Below are 26676 nucleotides of genomic sequence, written 5' to 3'. Positions count from 1 at the left end.
CCAAATGCCATGTCAGCCCCAGGGAGGGTTGGAGAAAGGTTTTTATAGTTCAGTCAGGGGTCTTGGGAAAAGCAGCCTACATCACTGCCTCTGTAGGTACAAAGTAATATTTTTTTGTATGTGGATTGGAGAGGTGCCACAGCTTCTCCAAATTGTTTATCTCTTTGCTCAACCATCTAAAGGAGGCCTGGGCTGGTTCAAAGGTCCGGGGTGGCCGGGGCAAGCTGAGACTTTAAGTCAGCCAGTTTCCATCCTGCAACTTATTTGTACTGTCCTTGGAATGGGGTGGGGGGGTTATCCTTAGAAGACTGCTATCAGAAGATAGTGCCCCTGTGCCTGTAGCTAGGCTTTCACAAATACAGTGTGTTCGTAAAGTCATGGTGCACTTTTGACCCGTCACAGGAAAGCAACAAAAGACGATAGAAATGTGAAATCTGCACCAAATAAAAGGAAAACTCTCCCAGTTTCATACATATTCAGTGCAGTACGATGTGGGCTCATGCACAGATTTCTTAGGGCTCCTTAGGTAGCTATCCCGTATAGCCTCTACAGATTCATCACTGACTGATGGCCTACCAGAACGGGGTTTCTCCACCAAACTGCCGGTTTCCTTCAACTGCTTATCCCACCAAGTAATGTTATTCCTATGTGGTGGTGCTTCGATATAAAAACGCCGATATTCACGTTGCACTTTGGTCACGGATTCGAATTTAGCGAGCCACAGAACGCACTGAGCTTTCCTCTGTACCATCCACATCTCAACTGGCATGGCCGTGGGCTGCTCTGCTGTATACACGGTGTTACGTCATCATCTGCACATGCGCACATGCTGCCACATCATTCTACAGAAACTGGGAGGGTTTTCCTTTTATTTGGTGCAGATTTCACATTTCTATCGTCTTTTGTTGCTTTTCTGTGACTGGTCAAAAGTGCACCAGGACTTTACAGACACACTGTACTTACTGTGATCTAAAACTCCTTTAACTGTCAGGTCTCTTCCCAATGTAAGCTTTCTCTAACATTTCTGCATTTCAAAGTGAAGACCAGGAAGCCATTGAGTGAGAGAATAGTAAGCCAATTAACTACAACCTCATGGTGAGGGAGGAAAATATGCTGCTTTGAGCCTGGGTAAGAAATTGGGTGAGGGGAATTTTAATTTTAAAGGGGGCTCTGATTTTAAAAGTTTCCCTGTACCCAAAGCTTACATGCACATAAACAAATTTATGAGAGATAGAATCAATACGGAGCAGTACTTGGAAAGGAAGGCAAATATTAATGTCTAAACTCTGACAAGTAAAATTACTAGAGTAAACATATCTAAACTTCTGGCTACTTACAAAACTTATCCAAGAAGTAATCATTCCTGGACATTAGTTACAAAAGCTCTTTGCTTTTTTTAGGAGTCCTCCAATAATGTCACATTTGGTGTCCTAGAAAGAACATGATAATGAAAGTTTATAGATCTAAATTCTGTCTCTGATTCTACCCATTTGCTAGCTGTGTATCTCAGAGCCTCAGTTTCCCCTTTATATCATAAAGACAACTAACTGGACTAGATATCCATGGAAGCCTCCTAGATATAAAAGTCTATAGGTTCTCATTCCCTGTCTATGTTCTGGAGAGTAGAACATTTTACTTCATTTGAGCAACCTTTTAGTTACTTTTATGTTTGTGCTTCTGGCCCAGATTTAGAGATTTGGCACCTACAGGGTCCCAGGTAGCCTCTGGTAAATTCCTGGGTTGACTTGTATCCTGAAAGTGAAACTGAGCATCATCTCTTTGCTCACTCACATCATAGTCACTCTCATTACTACAGAAAAATCCTAAACAGGGAGATTGCTATCCGAGATTGTTGAGGTAAATAAATAACCATAGTCAAAGTGTGAGGAATGAAATAGAGAAATACTATGTCTGCTTGTTGTGTTTTTCTAAACATCTCCTGGTCCACCCATGTTCTATGGGTGCTGGACAGATTCGTTTTTATCTGTGCTTGGCAGGGTTGCCTCATCTCTCTCATCACATTCCTATTCATTGGAAGAGGCTGCCTAAACCACCAGGCCAAGAACAGCTACTTGCAAAATAAAGTCCTCATCAGCACACATTCCACAGAACACTAAAGCAAAGAGCAAGGCAAAGAAGTTGTCTCTCTAATCTTGGTCTCTGATTTCTGGTCCAGTTTAAGACCTAATTATGTGGGAAATGCACGATGCCTATGATACTTGCTAACACCCTGCCGTGTGGGAAATCAGCTTTCCCTGTACTGCCTGTTCTCTAATCCCCCCCCCCTCTAAATAATCTAGAGAAAGACTCCTTATGCCCAGATATCAAACTTTCATGTATGTTTCCACCTTGTTCTTATGTACGCGTAACTTAAAACTAGTACATCCCCATGAGCAAAGCTATATTATACATTGGGCAGATTTTTTTCAGAGTTTTCTAAAACTTTCTTATGTTTTAAATGAGCCACAAACATGACTGCCTGTCTTCCTTTGGTCTGATTTCTTGGAGTGCATGTTTGGTTAGCTGTTTATGAAGCCTTACCCAAGACTGTTGACTGATCCATCATTCTCTGACTAGGTGTCTGTTCTCTCTTCCCTTTTGCTGATCACAGAGGCGCAGCCCGGTAAGAACTCTCAACATTTTTACCTTAATTGTATAGAGAAAATTGCTGCCAAGGCCGAGTGACCAGGTTGGCTCCTCATCAAATTTATTATAGCCCAGTGCGAATGAGGCAGATGAATTCAGTTTACTGCTTGGAAGCATCTGGTCTTATAAGTGTCAAGCACATATTTTAAGATTATAAGAGCACTTTCCATAAAAAACTAAATTAATATATAGGTATCCCAACCACTAGGCCTAAATTTCAAAAATGTGGTGTGTGTGTGTGTGTGTGTGTGCACGCGCGCACGCGTGCGTGTGCATGCAAGATTTGGAGATTGTCCAGAGAGCACCCTAGAAGTTTATAGCAAAGTGATATTGAAGAATAAGAGAAAACTATAAGAAAAATAAGGAAACAATTTTTAAGCCACGTGGGTTTTAAGCCTAAATTTAAAATAAGTCCCTGGACCATAAATTACATTTGTCAGTATACACTGATACATAATGGGGCATAATCACAATTTTCACCTTAAAAGCAGGATACATGCTGTCAAGTCAATATGCCTAGGCTATCCTATAACTGTATATGTCATCACAGAACACAAATCAGTGTTAATTTACTTTGTTCAAAGGAAAAATCTCCATCATTTTCCTCAGGTTGAAGAGTGTGATGTAGTCAAAGTAACAAAAAGAAAGGTCCCTGCTATGTTTGAAATGACCCCTTCTGTCTGGTCAGTCCCTTGAGAGAGGAAACGGAACCAAAAACAATGCCCTCTGAAACATCCCTAGGTCTGTGCCAATTCAATTGGTCCATTAAAACTTGAGGCAAATAGCCTGCCCCAGCTGAGAAACTGGTGGTTCTCTGTCTAAACCACTTGGCTGAGGATCAAAGAAAACAGTATCTGTGTGTGTGGATGATCTCAGGTGACATCTCAGATTGTGACAAGTGACTCTTTTTCTTGAAGAAAAATAAAGTGATTTAATTAATTCAAAATGAAAGATATTTATTTACAATCTACATACAAGGAAGATCATTGAAAGGAAGAAAAATGCGGTCATTCGGTGAGGAGGTTTTCTGAATTCAATGGGCTCTTTTCCTGAATGTGGTTTGTGTGGTGGACATCCCCTTAACCTTGCTCTGGAGTTGTCATGCTGCAACATTAAGGCCATCAAACTCTGTATGTCAATCACGCTGATAATAGGACTTCCTCTTGTGTTGCTGCTGACTTGCTGCCACTCGTTCAAATAGCTGTTCATTTCTAAATTGATTTTATTCTATTCTTCCTAAATTTCTAAACCGGAGTTTTCTTGCATATTTCTGCCATGTCTTGCCTGCACTTAATGGGTGGCTGGCTCATTCATGGGAAGTATTTAATAAAATGTTACAGAAGCTTCTCGTTTAGGGCCTCCCAATGGTAACTATCTATTGAATGAATTGATACACCAAGAAGAAATGAATAGAAAAAGAAGCTTTGCACCTTTCTTGGTTTCATAAGTGTTATCTTTTTAATAAAAGGGGTAAGATAGAGAGTCCAAAAGATCTTCAAATCCAGCCTCTGGGCTCCTCTAATTCCTTGATTTCAGGTCTCATAATACAAGAGGAGTCCCATTCCCACCATGCCAACCTTGCAATTGACTACTTGAAATTAGAGCCCCTGGGTCTCTTCCTTCAGACCTTAGTAATCAAAATCTGACTAGCTGAGGCTCTGTAACCTAGGAAAACCTTTTAATGCCATTTAAACAATGTGCTCTCTTGCTATTTTGTCTATACAGTCTTATTTTCCAAATGCCAACTTGTATCCAAACTTCCATAATGACTATAGCTGATTTAAATTACCATACACATTTAAAATGTTTATTTATAAATTTAAAGAAATATATGTCAATATAATTGAATATATTCATTTATTAAAATAAAATATTATATATAGTTAAATATATTAATTTATTAAAACAAATTAATGTATTAAAACAAATAAAATATTTATTTTTAAAGTTTTTTACTAACAACATGATTCTCCACATGACACACACACAGATTGCATTATTAGGCAAGACAAGACAGAAAATATGGTTTGAGAGACTGGGCCACCCGCTAGAAAACTTCTAGTAGATCCTTGTTCCGACCAATCATGGTTGTTTTGAATCTAATCGTTTTACCTAGTTAATCCTTCTGTTATCAAAGTAAGTTTCTGCTAGGGCATTATAAAAACTAGAAATGGCCTGCTCAGGTTATTCCTGTTGGGCCTACTTGCATTCCAGTCATATTACAATGCCTTCTTTGAGCTACAAGAATGACCCTGAGTTGGTAGATTGGTAGGCCAGGTAGCCGGCAAGTAGACGAAGCAGGTGGGGTGACCTGGTGGGGAGGATGGAATTTCTTGACTCCCTGCACAAAACAGGCCATTCAGTGGCAATGTTTCCATGGTCTCCTTCTCTGTAACACTTGCCACTTATAGCATTAAAAATAGCATTAGTAAACTAATGACTATCTCAACTAACTTATGGACCTCATCTGATCAGAGCAGACAGTACTCCTAACATAGTCAATGATTTTCAAACATCAAATGTAATTAAATTTGGATTTATCTTCTTGTCTGCTAAACTTCAGGGTTGTTTTTTAATAAACTATTTAATATTTACTTGAATTTACCAAATCTACCCAGGTAAGGGATTTTTCTGGTTCAGGAGACTTACGATTTGCCCTTCATTTCTCTCTATAATCCTAAGTAAAATAAAAAACTGATTTATATGAGTGTGTCTACAATTTCCAACTTGAATGTGATAGAGAAAAATTTCTTTTTTCCCCATCTGCATTTCTTTGAGTTCAGTTTAATTGCAATAACAGAAATATACATATTGTACACATATATGTGGTCTTAAACCTTATAGTGTCTATTTCTAATTCTAGGGTGCAATAAAAAGGAACTTATCCAGTAAGTATATCTTAGCTACCAAAAATAGAGTACAATTTAAAAGAAGGAATAAGTTCCTTGGATCTTAAAGCATATATACATTTGACTTATATACCTTTGGGCTTGACCTTTTAAGACATACAAAAATATCTTTCACAGCAAAGAAATCCTGTAATGATAAAGGGGCTTGGTGGGTTCTGAATAATTAATGTTTTAATTCTTAAAATAAATGTTTTTGGAAAAGCTACTATTTTCTTTCTATACTTACCAACTCTTGCTTTATTGTTTGATTTTAGAAATGAAGTTAAGTGTGTTTGGTAATGGGGGTGGGGAGAGGAAGGGAGCAGAAGGAACTGTAGATAAATACAACTTACCCATTCTTGTGTTATTTGATATGAAAATTTTAGTCAGTCAAGCTGATATGGAATAGGTTATAATATACATAGGGCATGATTTTCTTGTGTTGCATACAGTGCAGTTTAGGGAATTCTAAATTCACAGTTCCTGGGTAAAGGTTTAACATTTTCTTGGCATTTCAAGAAAAGAACACAGGCAGAACACCCTGCATTCATGTACTATGAACATATGGCCTGGCTTACTATTCTCTCATGGTATTTGGGAAACAGAATTGATCTAGGCAGCAGACATTCAAAGAATGGCATGCTACTCCACTAGCTTACAGTGTACAAATCTTCCATTTGATGGCTTATCATGGTAATTTCTTGGTTAATTAGGTTTTACAAATGCTAGAGAAAATGCTACTACATCTGCCTAATATAAGACTGTTGCATTGCCAGGAGAAAGGGTTTGTTTTGCAAAGCTTTCATTTTGAGTTGCTTATTGATAGGACTTAAATCTCTGTCTCCAAACATAGCTTATAAGATAAATGTGTAAGAAATGATTAAAAAAAAGAATATATCTATATATCTATATTTATATATATGTACATACACACACACATACAAACACACATATCTATATATATGTATGTGCCAAAAATGTTCCTTTGTCCTGTGCATCAGGTGAAGAAGTGGCCAGACCCAGGCGTTCCACACCAACTCCAGAACTTATAAGGTAAGTAAGTGTGAAAGATGCTGATTGTGTTTTATGTAAAACATCACTGCTATTAACAATTTAACCATCTTATTTTGACTAAACTCTCAGCTCCTTTAAAACAAACAAACAAACAAGAAATAACTGCCCAACACACACACAGACAGACAGATACACACACACATACACACACACACAAGACAACAACAACAAAGGGCCTGACCATATGTGTAAATCTCTAGCATAATTCAAATCTGTTATCTTTTCTCATCAATGCCGCCTGAGGGAGATCATTAGGAATGTACTCTGTAGTCATCCACAGTAACTGTCTGTCAGGATGTGCAATCCTCTCACTAATGGGAGGGTTGAAAATCTATAAGAGGTCCTTTGGGGCCTGGAATGCTGAGCTGAAATATGATTATATTTTCCTATGAAGAGTAGCCTGTTTAGTTGGATACAATTCCATGATACATTCCAGCTGCCATGCACCAAAGGTATCTTCTCTCTTTGTTTTTGGCAAAATATTGTATTTTACATTGTATATTTACTGGATTCAGTAAGAATTGTACAAATGAACATTGTTATCCAAAAAGGCTCTATTGAAAAGCTGAATCTTTTTTATTCTGCCTCTTTCTCCAACCCTTCACCTCTTACCTCCTACCACACACACAGCGCTCACTGGGATGGATCTGGGGTAGAAAGGGGGAAGATTTTGCAACCTTTGTTAATAATCAGTTTAAGCAATAACTGAGGAAAAGGATGAGAGTTTAACTTATTACCTTTTCCCCCCGATTCTGCAATATTCTTTTTCTCTCTCTGAGATGTGCTGTATTAAGGTATTAGGAGGTTATAAGTAGTCTATTGGATAGAAGGGAGGAATGGATGCAGTTTGAAGCTGGTAAACCTGGCTTCTTATTCAAATACTAACTTGCTGGGCCTGACCTGTGGTGGTGCAGTGGATGAAGCATCAACCTGGAACACTGAGGCCGCTGGTTTGAAACCCTGGGCTTGCCTGGTCAAGGCACATATGGGAGTTGATGCTTCCTGCTCCTCCCCACTTCCCTCTCCCTCTCTCTCTCTCCTCTCTCTCTAAAAATAAATTTTTAAAAAAAACTTCCTGAGTGGCTTATTACTTAGCCTCCCTGTGCCCGACTTTCACTAATTATAAATTGCAATGATTACAACACAGAGATGTGGCAAAGAAAATGTCAATAGTTTGGAGATTTAAGAAAATAAGGTGCTTTACAACAAACTTTTATCTCTAGTGTTATCTCTTCTAGGTATGAAGATTTGTGATGCTTTGAAAAAGTTTCTTTCCTTCAACTTACTGAACTGGCACCTTGGTCCCCCATTGAGAACCAAGGATCTTATTTCTTACCAGTTCTCTTGTCCATAATACATTTGACATCCTCACATATACTTTCTAGACCTACAGGAACTTATGTACTTGCATACAGACATACACAAGTGTGCACACATGCATCTGCCTTACTGTGTAAAATATTTGAAAACTTGTATATGTTTTCAGCATTAATAGTCTCTTTTTCTATGTTTTGCTTTAATGTGTGTGATTTAGCAAAAAACCTCCAGATGAGACTATGGCCCTAGCTCCCCTCTTCGGCCCACCATTAGAATCAGCTTTTGATGAACAGAAGGCAGAAGGTAGGAAAAATGTGTAATATCTATAGATTTTTTTTCTTCTTACCTAAAGTAAATATATGTGTATGGAAGCATATTTTTAATATATCATCAAATCTCCAGTAGCTGTTTAATAATATAAAATGCTCTCATAAAGAATCATTTGATTTGCGAGCACTATGGTACTCTCAAATTATATATGGTATATAATGTTATTTTTCTAGGATCCATTGGTGAGGGAAATTAAAATTAGGTGTTATGGACAATAAAGCTTGAAAGCATAATGAGTAGACTAAGGTACCCTAACAAAGAACACCAAAGTTCAGTGAATTTAGCAAGATAGAATTTTGTTTGTTTCATGCTAACCATCTTAAAGCAAACAATATAAGACTATAAAGTGGCTCTGCTGATGATCTCAACACATAGCCTTCATCTCTGGGTCCAAGGAGTCAGAGAAAGGGATTGGTGGTAGGGAAGGGCCAGTGACCCTCACTGCCAATTCTTTTTTTTTTTTTTTTCATTTTTCCGAAGCTGGAAACGGGGAGGCAGTCAGACAGACTCCCACATGCACCCGACCGGGACCTACCCGGCATGCCCACCAGGGGGCAATGTTCTGCCCCTCTGGGGCATCGCTCTGTTGCATCCAGAGCCATTCTAGCTCCTGAGGCAGAGGCCACAGAGCCATCCCCAGCGCCCCGGCCATCTTTGCTCCAATGGAGCCTCGGCTGTGGGAGGGGAAGAGAGAGACAGAGAGGAAGGAGGAGGGAGGGGTGGAGAAGCAAATGGGCACCTCTCCTGTGTGCCCTGGCCGAGAATCGAACCCGGGACTCCTGCACGCCAGGCCAACGCTCTACTGCTGAGCCAACCGGCCAGGGCCATCACTGCCAATTCTTGTAAGAGTAAAATCTGGAAGAGACACACATCACTTCTAATCAGATCCTATAATAGATCATTTAGTGCCTCAGGGCCAGAGAGAGAATATGCTAGAAGATAGCTAGCAGTCTGCCGTATCTGAACATTTTTCAATAAGTTAGTTAGGAAAATATAAAGGCAACATCCCTAAATACTCCTTCAGTGTATGTCTGCAACTCAGGTCCTCCAAAGAAGTTATCAGTTGTCTTATTAACTTATCTGTGATCATCTCCTTCTTAAGGACATAATTATCTAGTGACTGATTGTGTCATTTGAATTCACCTATTAAAGGAATTTCATAACTGTATAGAAATCTAATATACAAAATAGAAAATAGTTCTTAAAAATCTAGTGCTGTTCGACATTAAATCCAGTTTTAGAAATGCTGCTTTACTTCTTTTTAAAAAACGCTTACTTTTATGTTAAAACAAAAAAGAGCAAAGATCATCTTTCAGGTTTTGATGGAGAGGCTACACCATGGATTTTTCAGTGAGCCTGTCTTCATTGTTCTTTAGGTGGTTTAGGCCCCTGAAGTTCCACAAAGTTCCAACATTTGTACCAGCCACACTTCCTCTTCCAATACTTACACTTACCTGTCATATCTACACACGCTCACTTCTTTTGGTTGATTTTTATATCACTAGTTTAAAAGGTCCAGGGGGAAAAATATGTATTTTGAAATAAGGCATGCATGCCTGGGATCAGATCTCAGCTCCTCTGCTTTCACCACATATGTGTATGCTCTTGGGCAAGTTATTTAATCACTCTAATCTTTGGCTTACTCTCCTGAAAATAGTGCTAATACCAACCACATGGTGGTGTTGTGAGGATTAAATATGTATAATAATAGCTATAGGCCTTGGGGTAAGTGTTTTATATATATTTTATATGCATTTCTATTCTTATATATGTAAGAATATATATATATATTCTCCTTTAATCCTTTTAGTAACTCTCTGGGATTGTTCTTAGTATTTCTACACTAAAGGAAGGGAAGCTTAGAGGTTAAATGACTTGCCCAAGGTCTACAGTAAGTATGGAGGCTGAATTTAAATCGACATCTAACTAATTTTCCAGCTTGTGTTTTATAACATAATGAATCACAATCAATACTTATCCAGCCCCTGGCACAAAATAGGTGCTGGGAAGAGCTAGTTATTTACATTGTTACCATAGTAATAAAAAAAAATCAAAAGGAGGAGACAAAAGAAACAGAAGAAAACTTAGAGTCAATGTCCTTAGGCTCAATACCTAATTGTCCTGATTTACATCGGATGTCTGAGCACTTGTTTATTTTTCTGGTTCTCTTAAGATAGTCACCAAAATTTTTACATAATACAATTTCTCTCTATGATGCTATAAAGGTTTATTTTAAGGCCCTATAAGATCCTTTAAAGATACAAACTACTGTATAGAACCCAGGCATTTTAATTTTGAAGAATATTCACAATAAACTTTAAATAAACCAACTTTAAGCAAATTTCCATAGGCTTCATACCTGGATTTTCAAATAAATGGGTGCCAGAAACTGAGTCAGTAAATTCTGAAAGTCTTTAAGTGACCAACTAGGAAGAAAATACAGTTTTTATTTAGCTTTATGTAAACACACAGATACCCTCCTGTATACACATGGCAACACACACCTTACTACTACTTTCATTCTCTGTTTGAAAAGAGCAAGGAGCAGCACATTCCTAAATTAATTTGCTAGTATTAAAGTAGGAGGAAAGTAATTTTGTGAAGCTCAACTTTAAATTGAAATGTTAAGTTCCAAAATCTAGGGGTGTTTCTTTTTAAAATTCACCCTGGAAAAAATTCTTTTTATGTTTCCAGTTCTTTTAGATCAGCCTGAGATATGGGGTTCAGGCCAACCAATAAATCCAAGCACCGAGTCGCCAAAGTTAACAAGGCATTTTCCCACTGGAAGTAAGTTATGTGCCTGCTCTGTCTGGAAAAATAAGTGACTCATTTTACTGTCTGTCTGCATAGTGAAATTAGGCAACTCTTACAAAGTCTACGTAAGCAACATTTGGACTTTATAATATTCAGAAGAGATGTTATTCTAACAGGCTTTAGAGTTAAAGGGACCAAGGCAAGTTGTCAAGGCAGGCATAACATAAAGTAAAATTACTAACTTTGGATCATAGTCTCTTCTGACATTTCATAAACTCATTCATTCATTCAGTCAGTCAGTCGGTCAGTCATTCAGTCATTTATTCAGTGTGTATATCTAAGAGTGAAAAACAAGTGAACTAAAGAACCTACTATGCTCCAGGCATGGGCTATCACATAACACAGAGCAAGTCACATAACACAGCACCAAGTCAGATGTGGTTTCCGGTAGTCCTACAGAACAACTGAGGCTGCAAAGGATAGAAAAGACACATTGGGAGGAAAGAAAAACAATTGAAGAGCAAAAAACAATGCTATATGATAGAGAGAAGCTGAGACAAGAAATTTTTGCAAATTTACCTCAAACAGGGTCATTGACCCATCTTGTTCCAGTGTGCCCCTTCCCCACTCCAGGTGGTTGGGGAAGGAGGTTCTGAAGATCTTTATAGCCCTTAACCTGCAGTGGGTTGGGATATTTGGGCTGAATGGATTGTTCATTCAGTCAACCCACCTGTGTGATGGCTTTATTGAGTTCTCATTTTAGTGCACTTAACCATAGCAGATATGCATGTGGAAAGCACTGCTTAAAAATTTCATAGGAGGAAGATTGGATCTCAGAGAAAGGTGTTTGGGGGTAGAGGGGGGATACGGAGGGTATTTTTTACTCTGTGAGGCTCACATACAGACCAATTAATACTTTTTCTAGTTTAGCATCCCCAGGGTTCTGCCTTGTGGTGCCTAAATATAATCATAGGAATTAACCAAGGAATTCTTAAACAATGGCCCAAGAGCCTATTTGTTGAAATGTTGCTTTAAAACTATGTGATCCAGTCTTTCCAAGGATATTTCCTTCATGAAATAAGAAAAAACATCAACAACTTTTTATAACTTGAAGTTTCAAAGATGTGTTTTCAAAAGATGAGAATACCAGTGGCGTGATTTTGAGTGTTTCTCCATGCTGCTGGGAAACGGAAACAGCCGGTGAAAAGGCTCTCACTTCCTTAAAAAGCTTTCTTTACCTAGCAAACACTTTCTACATGCTAAGAAACTACACATATGAAGTATTTATGTAAATAACACTGATTTGAACTCCAACTATTGGTATTTTATAGTTTTATGACTTTTATGTGCTGGGTTCATACTTAGCAGAGGCAATGGTGTATTTGATATGAAGTCTATAATCCTGCTGATTTTGAGGTTGCAACATAAGTTTGCTGTTTTAGGTTATTAGAATTTTATGGTATTTTACTTGTTTTGTGATATTTTTGTTGACTGTGATCTCAATTTATTTTGCGAAGTTATGGAAAAACAGTATCAATTTGAGATGTACTTCTCAGAAGTTCATAACTAAGAACTACATATTCCTGGACTTCAGAAGGATAGTGGTTACTCATGCCTGCTGTATAGAAGGACAGGACACTCTCTAAAAATAATTAAAGTTGATTGGGGAGGAATGACAGAAGGGGCACTCTTTAATGCATGCTAGTAGAGGGTACTGGCGAAAGTTCTCCAGCTAGTGCCCAGCTAACCCAGTCTACTTTTAGGTTATAAAATATTGGACCACATTCAGATTCACAAATGAACTTGGGGTTGTATATGAGATAAGTATAAACTCTTTGGATATACTAAATATGACCAGTGATTTTAAAAAACACTCATTTAAAGAAAGAATATGCAGCTTGACCAGGTGGTGGAACAGTAGAGTACCCAGGTTTGAACCCCAAGGTTGCCAGCTTGAGCATGAGCTCACCAGCTTGAGTGTGATGTCACCATCTTGAGCATGGAATCATAGACATGACTCCATGATCGCTGACTTGAGCCCAAAGGTCACTGGCTTGAAACCCAAGGTCACTGGCTTGAGCTCAAGATCGCTGGCTTGAGCAAGGGGTCACTGGCTCAGCTGGAACCCCCAGGTCATGGCACATATAAGAAAGCAATCAATGAACAACTAAGGTGCCACAACCATGAGTTGATGCTTCTCATCTCTCTGTTTTCCAGTCTTTCTCTCTTTCTCTTCCTCACTAAAAAAATAAAAATAAAGATTATGTTAAAAAAATATATACCTGTTGAGGCCCTGGCCGGTTTGCTCAGTGGTAGAGCATCGGCCTGGCATGCGGAAGTCCCGGGTTCGATTCCCGGCCAGGGCACACAGGAGAAGCGCCCATCTGCTTCTCCACCCCTCCCCCTCTCCTTCCTCTCTGTCTCTCCCTTCCCCTCTGGCAGCCGAGGCTCCATTGGAGCAAAAGATGGCCCGGGCGCTGGGGATGGCTCCTTGGCCTCTGCCCCAGGCGCTAGACAGTATCAATTTGAGATGTACTTCTCAGAAGTTCATAACTTCTGCAACAGAGCGATGCCCTGGATGGGCAGAGCATCGCCCCCTGGTGGGTGTGCCGGGTGGATCCTGGTCGGGCGCATGCAGGAGTCTGTCTGACTGCCTCCCCATTTCCAGCTTCAGAAAAATACAAAAATAAAAAATAAAATAAAAAAATATATATATATACACACACACACACACACACACACACACACACACATACCTGTTGAAACAGTAATTAATTCCTACCTTTGCTTACAAAACAAGTCCAGTTTAGAAGGATTGGGGTCAAAATACAACACTTTTTCTATTTTCAGGGAATTTTTTAGCTGTAATTTTTACCAAAGTAATATGTTAATTCTTTCTTCACCCAAATCATTTTGCTTCAAATGTTCAAAAATTTCAGCCATTTAACTTAGAGAAATCTTTCCAGACTCACTCCATATAAAGCCATGTGATGCAGTCTTCCCAAAGACTGGATATAATATCCTGACTATATTAAAAAACCTCTCATCTGAGTCCCCACCCAGGCTGTTCTCATTTCCTTGATCACAGCCTGGATTGTGACTGTGTGTTAACATGATACTCAATAACTCAATCATAAATTCCTGGGGGCAGTAGCTCCTTTTATTCAACCCAAGTACCTAGTTCCTACTACAGGATGTAGGAGGTTTGTCAAATAAAGTAATAAAGAAATATTATTATGGTTATCTGACATTCTTTTGGAAAATTCTTATTATCATAAAGTAAAAGAATCTAAATGGGTCCTGCATTAGTTTCTTAGCTTTGAATTAAAAATAAATAGACCATTAATGGCTATTCTATTCTAAGAGCAGGGATATAAATGAAAGCCTAAATCCTGCTTCTCCACAAAACATTATGTTAACTCAAGAAGAAAGCAATCAGTAATGCTTGGCTTCTCATCTCTTTGCAGCACCTCCACCACTGCCTCCAAAAAATGTACCAGCCACCCCACCCCGAACAGGCTCCCCCCTCATGGTTGGACCAGGTAAGCTTGTGTTTTTCTGTTCTTGGATCATGTAGCAAGCAGAAGAGTATTCCTGGATCTCAAAGTGCCCAGAATGTGTTGGAAGCTGTGGACTATAGACTAAACATGAAAACGTTTGCATTTCGTTTTACTTCCATTACAATCTACCACGAAGACTTATTTTTAAAAATCACTCTCAAGTTTCACAAAAATATTCACTTTCTCAACTAATTTTTCCTCTGCAGATTTATTGCTGAATGAGACCCACATTTATGTGTAAAATGAAAGAAAAAATATGAATAGTAAAAATCATTGTTTACTTGACCTGTAACTTCATTGGATCTCATTTTAACAATATACAAATTAATAGTCTGAAGTCACAGTATGCAATTTTCCAATAATAGATAAATTTTTTGCCAGAATTAAAACTGTTTAGTCCATAAAGATATAAAATGGTTCCCAGGACATCCAGCATACTGGTAAGCTCAAGAGATGAGAATTTTTTTTCCTAGTAATCGTAGAAGTGTTTATTATCCCATGGCAAAAAGATGTGTAAAGATGATGAAATATAGCAAGCAATTGCTGCATGCCTTCAAACAGATAAAAAAAGGCACATCTTTATCTTCTATTGAAATCAATACTCCATATTCATACAATTTATAACCCACCTAGTTTTGGGGGGCTAGCAAGTCAAAAGCAGAAACAGTTATTTTATGTGTCTTAGCCTTTAGAATGCAGTTCTTGATCACCTTTGGAATTTCATTGGAGCTTCATCTTTTGCTATATTATGCAGCCTAGTGAGTCTGATAGCTACAGAGGGGGGTATTTATCAACAAATGCAAGACATAGTCATTTATGAAATTTATATTGACTCATACCCAACAGGGAGTCATCCAGAGTGTCATAGGTAAAGGTGTTTTTAAGTTCAAATTATTTGGGCCCCCTTGTTTCTCCATAAATATGTCAGATATAAATATATAAATAAATCTAACAGTGATAAAATTATAAATATTGTGAGCCATGCAAACTGCTACCCTATTTATCTGTAGCCCTGGAACCTTAAATGCTAATTCCTTTTAAATGTGAAATATGGAAGTACTGAGCTCATTCTTGTAGCCAAAGGGTTATTTAAAGGTAATCAGGCTTCTGCTCATGACTTGCAATTATTTAGGTAACAATTTCTAATATGAATAACTTCAGTTTTTGAAAAGTATACTTTCTCACACTGCAGTTGTTATCAAATCTTTACTGCCAAGCTACAGAAGGAAGTTTTTAATTATTTTCTCATATTATTGATAAGAATAAAAAACAATAGCTAATGCTAGTGTTTAAACCAAACATAATTTTCTGTCTCATGATCAGATAGATATATATCACAGTTTTGCCTCTAATATTAACCAATTAGACTTGACAATAACAGAAATTATACAAATGTGGCTATTTTTTTTATAATTTCCTTTCCTGTTACACAGGTGTATATATATATGTATGTAATACTTCTAATAAGTAGTATTTGTTTTCTCAATAACTTATTTGTGTATTGTGTGTGAAGCGTTTATGTGTAGTAAATACACACGTGAAGATATCCCTTTAAATAATTTTTATATTGTGTTTCTGGTGTATTTAAGGTGGAAGATACAGAGCTAATTATGATATGCTATTTTTTTAAAATTAACAGATATTATAGTTAGTTTGACCAAACATTGTCATTTAATATACTAGAGTATTTTTCAATTATGGGGTGATTTTCAGCTGCCTTTTTAAAAAAAATCATATTATATGTATTTCAGTAAGCCAGTTTCTACCTCTCTTTCGGACTTTGCCATTCCTGAGCCCGTACTTCTCAGTGACCCTAGCACTACCTTCTCAAAACGATCACACTCTGCACTCTTCTGAGCAACCCTCAAGAGCAGTAGCATGCTCAGCACTATCGATAATGGTAAAAGCAGCTAGCTGGGGTAGCCCTGCAGAGGGTTGATACTCGCATAAAAAGATGGTGCTCACAATCCAGAGGCAGGAAACGCCCTCTTCCCCTCCCCTTCATTCAGCTCCGATCAAGATATTTTTATATCAGGAAGTACGCCCAGGGAGGCACCTTGAAGGGTAGTCGGTTTACTAGGCTTTTGCCTTACCCCGCCCACCCCACTTTCCACACAAATAGTATTAACAAAGTCAATTAAAGTTTAAAATCAACTACTTTAACTACAGGAAATGACCAGTCAGCCACAGAGGTCAAACTTGAAAAACTACCGTCAATCAATGACTTGGACAGCATTTTTGGCCCAGTGTTGTCCCCCAAGTCTGTTGCTGTTAATGCTGAAGAGAAGTGGGTCCATTTTTCTGATACGTCCCCGGAACATGTTACTCCAGAGTTGACTCCAAGGGAAAAGGTGGTGTCCCCATCAGCTGCATCAGACAGCCCTGATGACACCCCATCTCTGGGCCCCCCGAGCCCTCCAGAGCCCCCTGGTCTTCCTCGAAATATACCTTCGCCGCTCAATTTAGAAGAAGTCCAGAAGAAAGTCGCTGAGCAGAGCTTCATTAAAGATGATTACTTAGAAACAATCTCATCTCCTAAAGATTTTGGGTTGGGACAGAGAGCAACTCCGCCTCCCCCACCACCACCCACCTACAGAACTGTGGTTTCGTCCCCTGGACCTGGCTCGGGCAGTGGTACAGGGACCACCAGTGGTACGTCTTACTGTTTGAGTGTGCTTCGTGTGACCAGGAATGGCCCGTGGCTGCTGCAGTCTGAGCAACACCCTCCTCCTGCCTGGCAGTTGGTTTTAGAGCTTCACTCATCCCCTCTGCTCTGGGTGTCCTGTGGCCCTGTGGCATGTCCTAGTCCATCAGATGCTCACAGTCATAGTGCAAAGTCTGTGGATGTGTCCTGCTCTCCCAGCCCTTAGGAAGTGTATGTATGTTTTTAAACAAAGCTTTGATGCCGTTGTTTGGAATTCAGGAAAATTCTAGAAAGATTATATAGCCGGTAAATTTTATGTTAAATGTCTGATTTCCTTGTCAGATGTCTCCACAAGGGCCCTAGTTTTTTGTTTTTGTCGGTTTGTTTTGCTTCTTTTGTTTTAAGCTTTACTGAGGCATAATTGACAAATAAAATTGTCAGACACTTAAAGTGCACGTGATGATTCGATATACCTGTATATTATAAAACGATTCCCTACATCAAGTTAATTAACACATCCATCACCTCACCTGTTTACTTTTTATTTGTTCCTTTTTTTATTTTTTATTTTTTTGGTAAGGAGGAATAAGAATTTTTAAGTTCTACTCTCTTGGTAAATCTCAGCTATACAATACAGTGTTATCAATTATGCAATATGGTTGCCAGGTTATACATGATATCCTCAGACCTTTTTTATCTTATAATTAAAAGTTTATATTTCTTTTCCCCAAGAGGCCTAGCTTTTTGTAAGTCAATGTGAGTTTTCTACTTCTACTTTTTTCTTTACTTTTTTCTTTTTTCTTTTTTTTTTTTTTTTTTTTTTGTGAGGAAAAAACCATATTAATCTCTCTAATTTACATCAGTAAAAAAAAGTTTGTAAAGGACATTTATGGGACAGCAAAAAGAAGATGCCTCACTGCATCCCCAGCCTAACCACGTGGCCACTAAAGACAAATTATTCTCTGATTTCATTTTGACATGCTCATCAGCCTATAATGTCAGCTTCCAGTGTGGTTACAGGTGATGGGAAAGTCCATTAGAAATGTATGTTTTGGAATGGTATTTGCAAATGTCCACACTGAATCTGATTTTTTGAAGATTTTTTTATTTTAAAGCTTCATTTGGGGTTCTTAAATATGGAAGAATGGGAATACCTGCCTTGCATACCAAAGAAAGATTAATATTCTTCTTACTGCAACTTCTTCTATATTGTCTATCCTGCCAGTGTGCACACGTCTGTCTGGCAAGGCCTCCAGGGCCTGTGGGTGCACTTGAGCACCTTCTTGGAGGTGCCATGTTGATGTTTTTCATTTGCTTTGAAAAGAGATCCCAAGCTTAAGTTATTTAGATCTCTCTAGTAAGAGAGAGAAAGATATTGGTCTGTCTCCCCTCTAATTGTCCGTCATCATTGCTGCCTCTTTCATTTGTTTAGTGCTTGTTCTGTTTGTGCAGCTTCCTCTGCGTTGTAAAATGAGAGCATCCAAGCTGCTCAGGGGCGGGCTGCAGAGTCACCTGTACCGCACACAAAATCAACGTTTTATATCATTAATTGCACTCCCTGTGCCCTCCTCCACTAACAAAGGAAAGCTATGCAATACTCAAATAAGTTAGGGAAATGTGTCAAAATAAAATCAGCAGATTTTTGTTTTTACCATAGGATGTTTGAGAGTCTTTACTTTGCCAATAATAGCAACAGCTATAGTTATTTTATTTGTTTTGTTTGTTTTTGTTGTTTGTGTGTGTGTGTGTGTGTGAGAGAGAGAGAGAGAGAGAGAGAGACAGAGACAGAGAGAGAGAGAGAGACAGAGAGAGGGACAGAGAGAGGGACAGATAGGATCAGACAGGAAGGGAGATATGAGAAGCATCAATTCTTTGTTGCAGCACCTTAGTTGTTCATTGATTACTTTCTCATACATGTGCCTTGACCAGGGGGCTACAGCAGACCAAGTGACCCCTTGCTCAAGCCAGCAACCTTTGGGCTCAAGCCAGTGGGGTCACTTTGCACCATGGAGTCATGTCTATGATCCCACACTCAAGTCAGTGACCCCACGCTCAAGCTGGTGAGCCTGCACTCAAGCTGGTGACCTTGAGGTTTTGAACCTGGGTCCTCTGCATCCCAGTCCGACACTCTATCCACTGCACCACCACCTGGTCAGGCAACAGCTATAGTTTCTTATCCTGGCACCATGCTAAGTGCTTTCTGCCTACTATTTTGTCTTCACAACAACTCCATGTAGTGGATACGCTTATTTCCCTCATTTTACGAATGAGAAAACTAAGGCTCAAGGATATCCAGTAATTTGCCTAGGTTTTTACTCACCTGGCAGTGATAGATTTGGGATTCACACTCAAGTTTGTCTAATCCTGCACCTGTATTTGTAACCACTGTTGTCTACCGGCACTCTTCTAAGGTTTAGTTACAAAATATCCCAAACGTATTTGACAACTGACACCCAGCTGTACTGCTCTGCATCATCAGCAAGATCACTGATATTCTCTCAAAACATACTCCTCAGTGCCCTCTCTATACTCTTAGAAGTTAGAGCAGCCACCTTCATCTTTCCTCTTCTGTTGCTTTTTTAGGTCTCTTACTTCTCTGTAAAGATAATGAAGGGTCCCTAGGTAAAGCCTGCAGTTTAGACCTCAAACCCAAAGAAGTTGGCGGTCCATTGTCAAAGAGGGGCTTATCTCTGTTGTCCTCCATGGGGCTCTCTTTCCTGGGCCAGGCTCCCAGTCTTCCGAAAGGGCTTTTCAGGGAATAATGCCCTCTCTGCAGTGCAGGCTACTAAGCTTTTGTGGGGGGAGGGAAGACAGGGAAGCTTTGTTTCATTTGTGTTGCCTCCACCACCTTCCATAAGGCTCTGGGAGATGTTTGTTTAATTGAATTGGTCACTGATACAATGAGTGGAGAAAAGAGTTTTGGCTTTCTTTCTGGAACCTTTGGGAGTTTTGTTGTTGTTTTAGTGTTTAGCTTCCATAGCCTTATTTGAAATTACTTTAAAATGTTGCCAGTAAACACTATTGATTCTTAATAATTGAGCTGGAAAAAACTTTACTTTGCTGGTATTAAAGGATTGAATTTCTAAGTGGAAGATTGAACTGGGCCAGTGAAGCTCATGAATAAATGAAACTTTGCACCATTATCTCCTTAATTAAGTCCCAGTTCATTTGCTGCTTAATGTTTAATTGATGGAATACACACAGACTGGCAGAAATGTAAATTTAGGATTACAATAGGATAAGGCCTTGTGTTTTAAAAATTAGTGATGCTTCTCACTTCCTGATTTTTTTTTAATTTCTTTTTTTTTTTTTATTTTTAGAGAGAGAGGAAGGGAGAAGAGAGACAGAGTGAGAGATGAAAACATTATCTGTTCTTTATGTGCCCTGACCAGGAATTGAACCAGCAACTTCCATGCACTGGGACATGTTGCTCTAACAAACCAAGCTATCCAGCCAGGGCTCACTCCTTGCCTTTTATAACAGCCTAATAAGACTAACTTTTTCTGTACTTCTCAAACGCTATTTAATTGAATACCATTATATTCACTTTTTAAAATTTCATTCAAAGCAAAGTAACTGTCATCATCCACCAACTTTAGGAAGTTCTCACATGTTTATAAATCAAAAGTGTTATGTGCTATTGAAAAATAGTTGGTAGTTAAGAATTTTGCTCCAAGAAGTTAAATTTCCTTATGGCAAAAGTTAAAAATACCAAATAGTGATGGACAGAGACTTGACTTGGGGTAATGAACACACAATACAGTGTACAGGTGACGTGCTGTAGAATTGTGCACACATAGCTTTACCAGAATGTAGACTCCGATTCTTGACAAAGGCTCTCTCTTCCGGGTGGGTTGTGTACCAAGGGATGGGAAGGAGAAAGAGTCTCATCGACCTGCAGCAAGTTTGGAGGCCAGAGAAAGAGAGGTGTTAGTAAAGATAGGATATTCTTCTGTGCAATATTTTCCAACTTGGGATGCTGAAGTAATACTGAATGATGTTATATACAGACACCTTCACATTCACATGTACACACATCCATAAGCAAATGAGTTTCAGTTACTTGGGTTTGAATTAGCCAAACGTGTTTCCTAACTGCAAGTCTGTTTAAAGCAACAGTGTTCAATATGGAAACCACCAGCCACATATGGCTATTTTATGTAGATGCAGTAGGCACAATTCAGTGTTCAGTGACCACATGCGGTTAGTGTCTGTCTCACTGGACAGCACTCATTCTAGCACATTTTCATCATTGTAGAAAGCTCCATTGGACAGTAATGTTTTAGGGCTTCTCATGTGTTGGCCACCAGCCTTCCATTTTTGTAGCATTTCCTAGTTTAGTAAACACTTTCATAAGCATTTTCCATTTTGATTGTTACAACTACCTTATAAACTAGAAACATTTTATTTTTTAAAATGCAAAGCTGAGGTTCAGAGAGGTTAAGATCCCATAGTTAATAAGAGGCAGGCAGGGCCAGAACTCATATCAACTGTCTTTTCACCCAATTTTGTTTTGTTTTTTTGTTTGTTTGTTTGTTTGTTTTGGTGAGAGAGACACAGAGAGGGACAGACAGGGACAGACAGACAGAAATAGAGAGAGATGAGAAGCATCAATTCTTCATTGCTGCATGTTGTTCATTGATTACTTTCTCATATGTGCCTTGACTGGAGGGGGGGGTGGCTACAGCAGAGTGAATGACCCCTTGCTCAAGCCAGTAGTAACCTTGGGCATCAAGCCAGTGACCTTTGGGCTCATGTCTCTGATCCCACACTCAAGCCAATGACTCTGCGCTCAAGCTAGTGAGCCCATGCTCAAGCCAAATGAGCCCGCTTGAAGCCGACAACCTTGGCTTTCAAACCTGGGTCCTCAGCATCCCAGGCCAATATTCTGTCCACAGCACCACATCTAGTCACCCTCATACAGTTTTTTCAATATTTCTCTGTGCCGTGATGATAATGCCTTCCCACTTTCCCCAGCGTTACTGAAAGTGGTCTTTAAAATATCCCTCATGGAACTGGAACATGTGGGAAAAGGATAAGCAGCTGACCTCTTCCTGAGATTGATTCAGACTATTTCTTGGAAATAGACCCAGGGATAGACATTTTAAACCATCCTTATGCATGATTTTCCAGCAAAATAATACCCTCCAAAAGCCCTAGAAAGCTCCTGACAAAGGCTTTGTTGTATAAGTTTGTTTCTCATCTCTTTGCTATCATTTCTGTTTTCTGAAAATATCCTACATGTAAACCTATTAACTTGAAAAAAAACTTTGTAGGGAGACCTGTCAAAACCTACCCCACTTTTTAGTTCAAGAGAAGATTAGCTAAAAGGACTAAGAATATTTATACTGAGAGAAGTATAAACAAGCTGCCCATTCAAAAACAGGGCCAGGCTTTATGCAAGATGTAGAACTCCACAGTTCACCTTAAAGCTACAAGCCATTGCATTTGAGTTTGGACTTAGGAGTTAAATAGATCATTTGAATTGTGTGACCTTGAGCAAGTTACTGAATATTTCTGAGCTTCACTTTCCATTGAAACAGTAATAATACCTTCCTCTACAGCTTACTGTAGAGATAAAATAAGATAGTGGCTAGCATAGATTCTGGTCCAGTAAAATAAAAAGTAAGAACATAGTAAAAAGGTAGTAGTGATAGAAAGAAGGTGGATGTAGGGGTGGGGATAGTGATAATAATTAGTAGTATTTCCCATGAGTGAAACTCCATTTAGAATAAATAGCGTAGAGAAATACAACATGCTCAAGAATTCAGGTTTTTTAAACAAGAGGAGCCAAGTTGACCCCAGGATTCTCGTAAGATGAAAACAGATGCTGAGATGATGGGTTTGTTGCTCAACTTCTTTGAGAATCTAAAAATCTGGAGATGGAGACACAGGTCTAGTGTTCTCCTGGGAATAGTTTTGTATATTGGAGGGAAGACAGGGAGGGGATGGCTATTTTCCTGGGGCAGGATTGCTTAGAATTTTCTTGGAATGATTTGATACCTGTGCTTCTAACCAAAGTGACAAAGCATCTGGAGTAGTAGAAACTTTTCTGAACAAGAAGTCTTTAGAATATTGATTTTACGTTTGAAGGGTTTTAGCCAAGTAGTTTACCCACGTCACCCTGATATGTGAGTGCTGACAGGCAGATCCCTGAGCCTAAACACCTTACTGGTATGCTGATTAGTGTGCATGCTGGTCCCTGTGTGTCTTCTGTGTTTCACATGTTTGTCATTGACAGCCAGAAAAGTAAATCCAAGAGGCTCTTTTAAAAATCACCACAAAAATCATTATGGACAAACTCGATGCAGAACAGATTCCTAAGCAGCCTCCTTTAAAAATAAAATCCTTTAAATCGAATGTGTTTCTGCTTTTCAGATCCTAAACACAAAATTCTCATACATCTAATTTACCTTTGTATACTTTGTCCTTTGCTTACTGTCAAGTGTTGGCTTACATTTATAAAGTTAGCACTCATATTTTGAAGCATAGTAAACAGGGTAAATCTCTTATACATGTTTAAATATACATATAATGTGGAAAAAAATCATTTGTCTTCCTTCAAGTTCTAACTCTATTTTCATCTTGCACATAACTAAATTCTGAATAAGCAAAAACCAAAAAAAATGTATCAAAGTTTAGTGAGCCTGTGGTGAAATTGAAGGCTACCCACCACTCAGCTAAAAGAGTCTTAAGAATATGTTTTCTGTCACTAAGAAAAGGATTTACCTTTCACTGGGTGTCACATGACAACAAAAGGCAATGAGCTGCAGCTTCTGCCATCAACCACGGTTCAACTGAGTGATTTTTTTTTCCTATATTAAAAAAAAAATACCACATGCTACAGTGTTGAATATACCAATGGCTGAAGTGAAAAAAAAATTGTCCAGGACTGGCATTGCACTGTGGGAACGGGAGGGAGCAAGTAAGCGATGACAGCCCTTTGGCCAGCTTCGTTTCCAGCCGTTTCTAACACCAGCTTGTTTTTCAGGTGCATCCTCCCCTGCTCGGCCAGCCACTCCCTTGGTGCCTTGCAGCAGCACCACCCCACCTCCACCGCCTCCCCGGCCTCCATCGCGGCCAAAGCTACCTCCAGGAAAACCTGGAGTTGGAGATGTGGTATGTTCCCTTCTGTTCTGTCTTGCTCAGAACCTCAAGGTGAGAATGATAAACTGAGTCGAAAGCCTCCACACAAGCCATCTCAGCTTCAGGTCTAAGCCTTAGATCGTTTGTGCAAACGGCCCTGATGGATGGCATCTGAAAAGCAGTTGCCACAGTATGGGTGTGCGTTTCAACCCTCCTCAAATCTCTACTTTCTTTCAAGCCAGGGTATGAAATGGTAAGAATAGGGATGCTGGGGCCCTTAGTTCTACTACACTGGGTTTGATGCTAATTAAGATAGTAATGCTCAATTGTACTAGACCTTTAGAAAGGGAGGTATTTCTTTTTACCTCCTTTTCTTTAATCATATATATATGATTTTGAAAGACCCCAAGAGAGGGCAAGTCTTGATTTCTGTCCCCAGACTACAGAGAAGTTATCGGTGGTAGCCACACTATGTAGATATAAAAGGAGAATGGTGGCCCAACACGTTTGTCGTGGAAGTTTCTTACATCATGTTTAAGGTTAAGGAGTAGAAAACATTCTGTGTGGATGATAAAGAGACTTCCAGCAGATGGTAAATTTCTTTGGCATCTATGCAGAGGAGCCACAAACTGGTGATGTTCCTAATATTTGGTTAAGCTAGCACACTACAGCATTTTGTATTTAAATGGTTTTTTTGTTTGTTTTTTTTTTTTTGTTTTGTTTTTTATTTTTTATTTTTATTTATTTACAGGGACAGAGAGAGAGAGTCAGAGAGAGGGATAGATAGGGACAGACAGACAGGAATGGAGAGAGATGAGAAGGATCAATCATCAGTTTTTCGTTGCAACACCTTAATTTGTTCATTGATTGCTTTCTCATATGTGCCTTGACCGCGGGCCTTCAGCAGACCGAGTAACCCCTTGCTTGAGCCAGCAACCTTGGGTCTAAGTTGGTGAGCATTTTTTATTTGCTCAAGCCAGATGAGCCCGCGCTCAAGCTGGCGACCTCGGGGTCTCGAACCTGGGTCCTCGACATCCCAGTCCAACGCTCTATCCACTGCGCCACCGCCTGGTCAGGCTTTAAATGGTTTTAAGCTCTCAGATTATATTACCTGCTTAGTCCCTGAAAGTATGTGAGTTCACAACCCTGAGCATCGCTGACCGCATCACAGACCTCACCTCCAAGTCTGATATCCCTATGGAGTGCAGCTCTTGGTCTGGTGGTTTATGGTTCCTCTAGCTCCATCTACAAGCTCCTGTATAGATATAATTTATTTCGGTGTAAAAATGGTGTCATCTGTACTTTTAAAAACCTGAGTCATTATAGCAGCAGCTGCAGAACATGAAAAATATGGAACAAAAGTACTCTGACCTGTGGATCTAACTTTCCATCTCTTTTCTTCTCTCTGCAGCCCAGACCTTTCAGCCCTCCCATACATTCTTCCAGCCCTCCTCCGATAGCACCCCTAGCCCGGGCTGAGAGCACTTCTTCAATATCGTCCACCAACTCCTTGAGTGCAGCCACTACTCCCACAGTTGGTAAAAATTATCTCCTCTCTTTTAATCCATTTGTGGTTTTGACTAGCTATAGTTATGATCTGAAAACCCTAAGGCCTTACTTTTCTGGACAACATTGTTTTGCTGTGTGTTTTGCAACTATCATCTGACTCTTCTTTTAAAAGCACCTTCTCAGCAAAGGAGGCAAAGTGGTTTGACTAGGCAAATAAATGAAAGAACATTAACACCTGTGTTTCATAAAAGTTCTCTTATGCTGTTCCATACAGAGCTATTAATAAAAGCAAGGAAGAAATTGTCAAATAAGATAGATATAATTTAGATATTATCTCTGTAATTTAGATATTATTTCTTATAGTCAAAATCATCTCCTTTGAGGGGGAAATGTTTCTCTAAAGTCTGATCATGTACTACATCAGAAATCTCAAAATTTAAAACTTGTATATTCTTTTGTGTGTGTTTGTGACAGAGACAGTGAGAGACAGAGGGGGACAGAGAGAGACAGACAGACAGGAAGGGAGAAGGATAAGAAGCATCAATTCTTCATTGTGGCACCTTAGTTATTCATTGATTGCTTTCTCAAATGTGCCTTGACTGGGGAGCTACAGCAGAGCGAGTGACCCTTTGCTCAAGCCAGTGACCTTGGGCTTCAAGCCAGTGACCTTTGGGCTCTAGCCAGCGACCATGGAGTCATATCTATGATCCCATGCTCAAGCCAGCAACCCCATACTCAAGCTGGTGAGCCTGGACTCAAGCCAGATGAGCCCACTCTCAAGCCAGCAATCTTGGGGTTTTGAACCTGGGTCTTCTGCATTCCAGTCCGATGCTCTATTTATTGCACCACTGCCTGGTCAGGTAGAACT

General features: G+C 39.2%; 1 protein-coding gene across 17 annotated transcripts in view; it reads left to right on the top strand.

Moving 5' to 3' along the window:
- The window catches only part of SGIP1 (SH3GL interacting endocytic adaptor 1), a 223899-nt gene that overhangs the window by 141160 nt on the left and 56063 nt on the right, over nt 1-26676 (top strand). For 8 of the 17 annotated variants that reach the window (XM_066268940.1, XM_066268947.1, XM_066268956.1 and 5 more), the window contains 8 exons: nt 5510-5534; nt 6536-6587; nt 8143-8228; nt 10950-11042; nt 14477-14551; nt 16739-17221; nt 24205-24332; nt 25711-25837. In XM_066268940.1, coding sequence (XP_066125037.1) covers nt 5510-5534; nt 6536-6587; nt 8143-8228; nt 10950-11042; nt 14477-14551; nt 16739-17221; nt 24205-24332; nt 25711-25837 — 1069 coding nt within the window. The remainder of the gene's footprint in view (nt 1-5509; nt 5535-6535; nt 6588-8142; nt 8229-10949; nt 11043-14476; nt 14552-16738; nt 17222-24204; nt 24333-25710; nt 25838-26676) is intronic. The other 9 variants (XM_066268955.1, XM_066268954.1, XM_066268953.1 and 6 more) reach the window with 3 other exon arrangements.

Source organism: Saccopteryx bilineata, chromosome 3, assembly GCF_036850765.1.
Source record: "Saccopteryx bilineata isolate mSacBil1 chromosome 3, mSacBil1_pri_phased_curated, whole genome shotgun sequence".
Taxonomy (NCBI): domain Eukaryota; kingdom Metazoa; phylum Chordata; class Mammalia; order Chiroptera; family Emballonuridae; genus Saccopteryx; species Saccopteryx bilineata.
The sequence above is the reverse complement of the archived record's forward strand: the minus strand, read 5'-3'. Positions and strand labels throughout refer to the sequence as shown.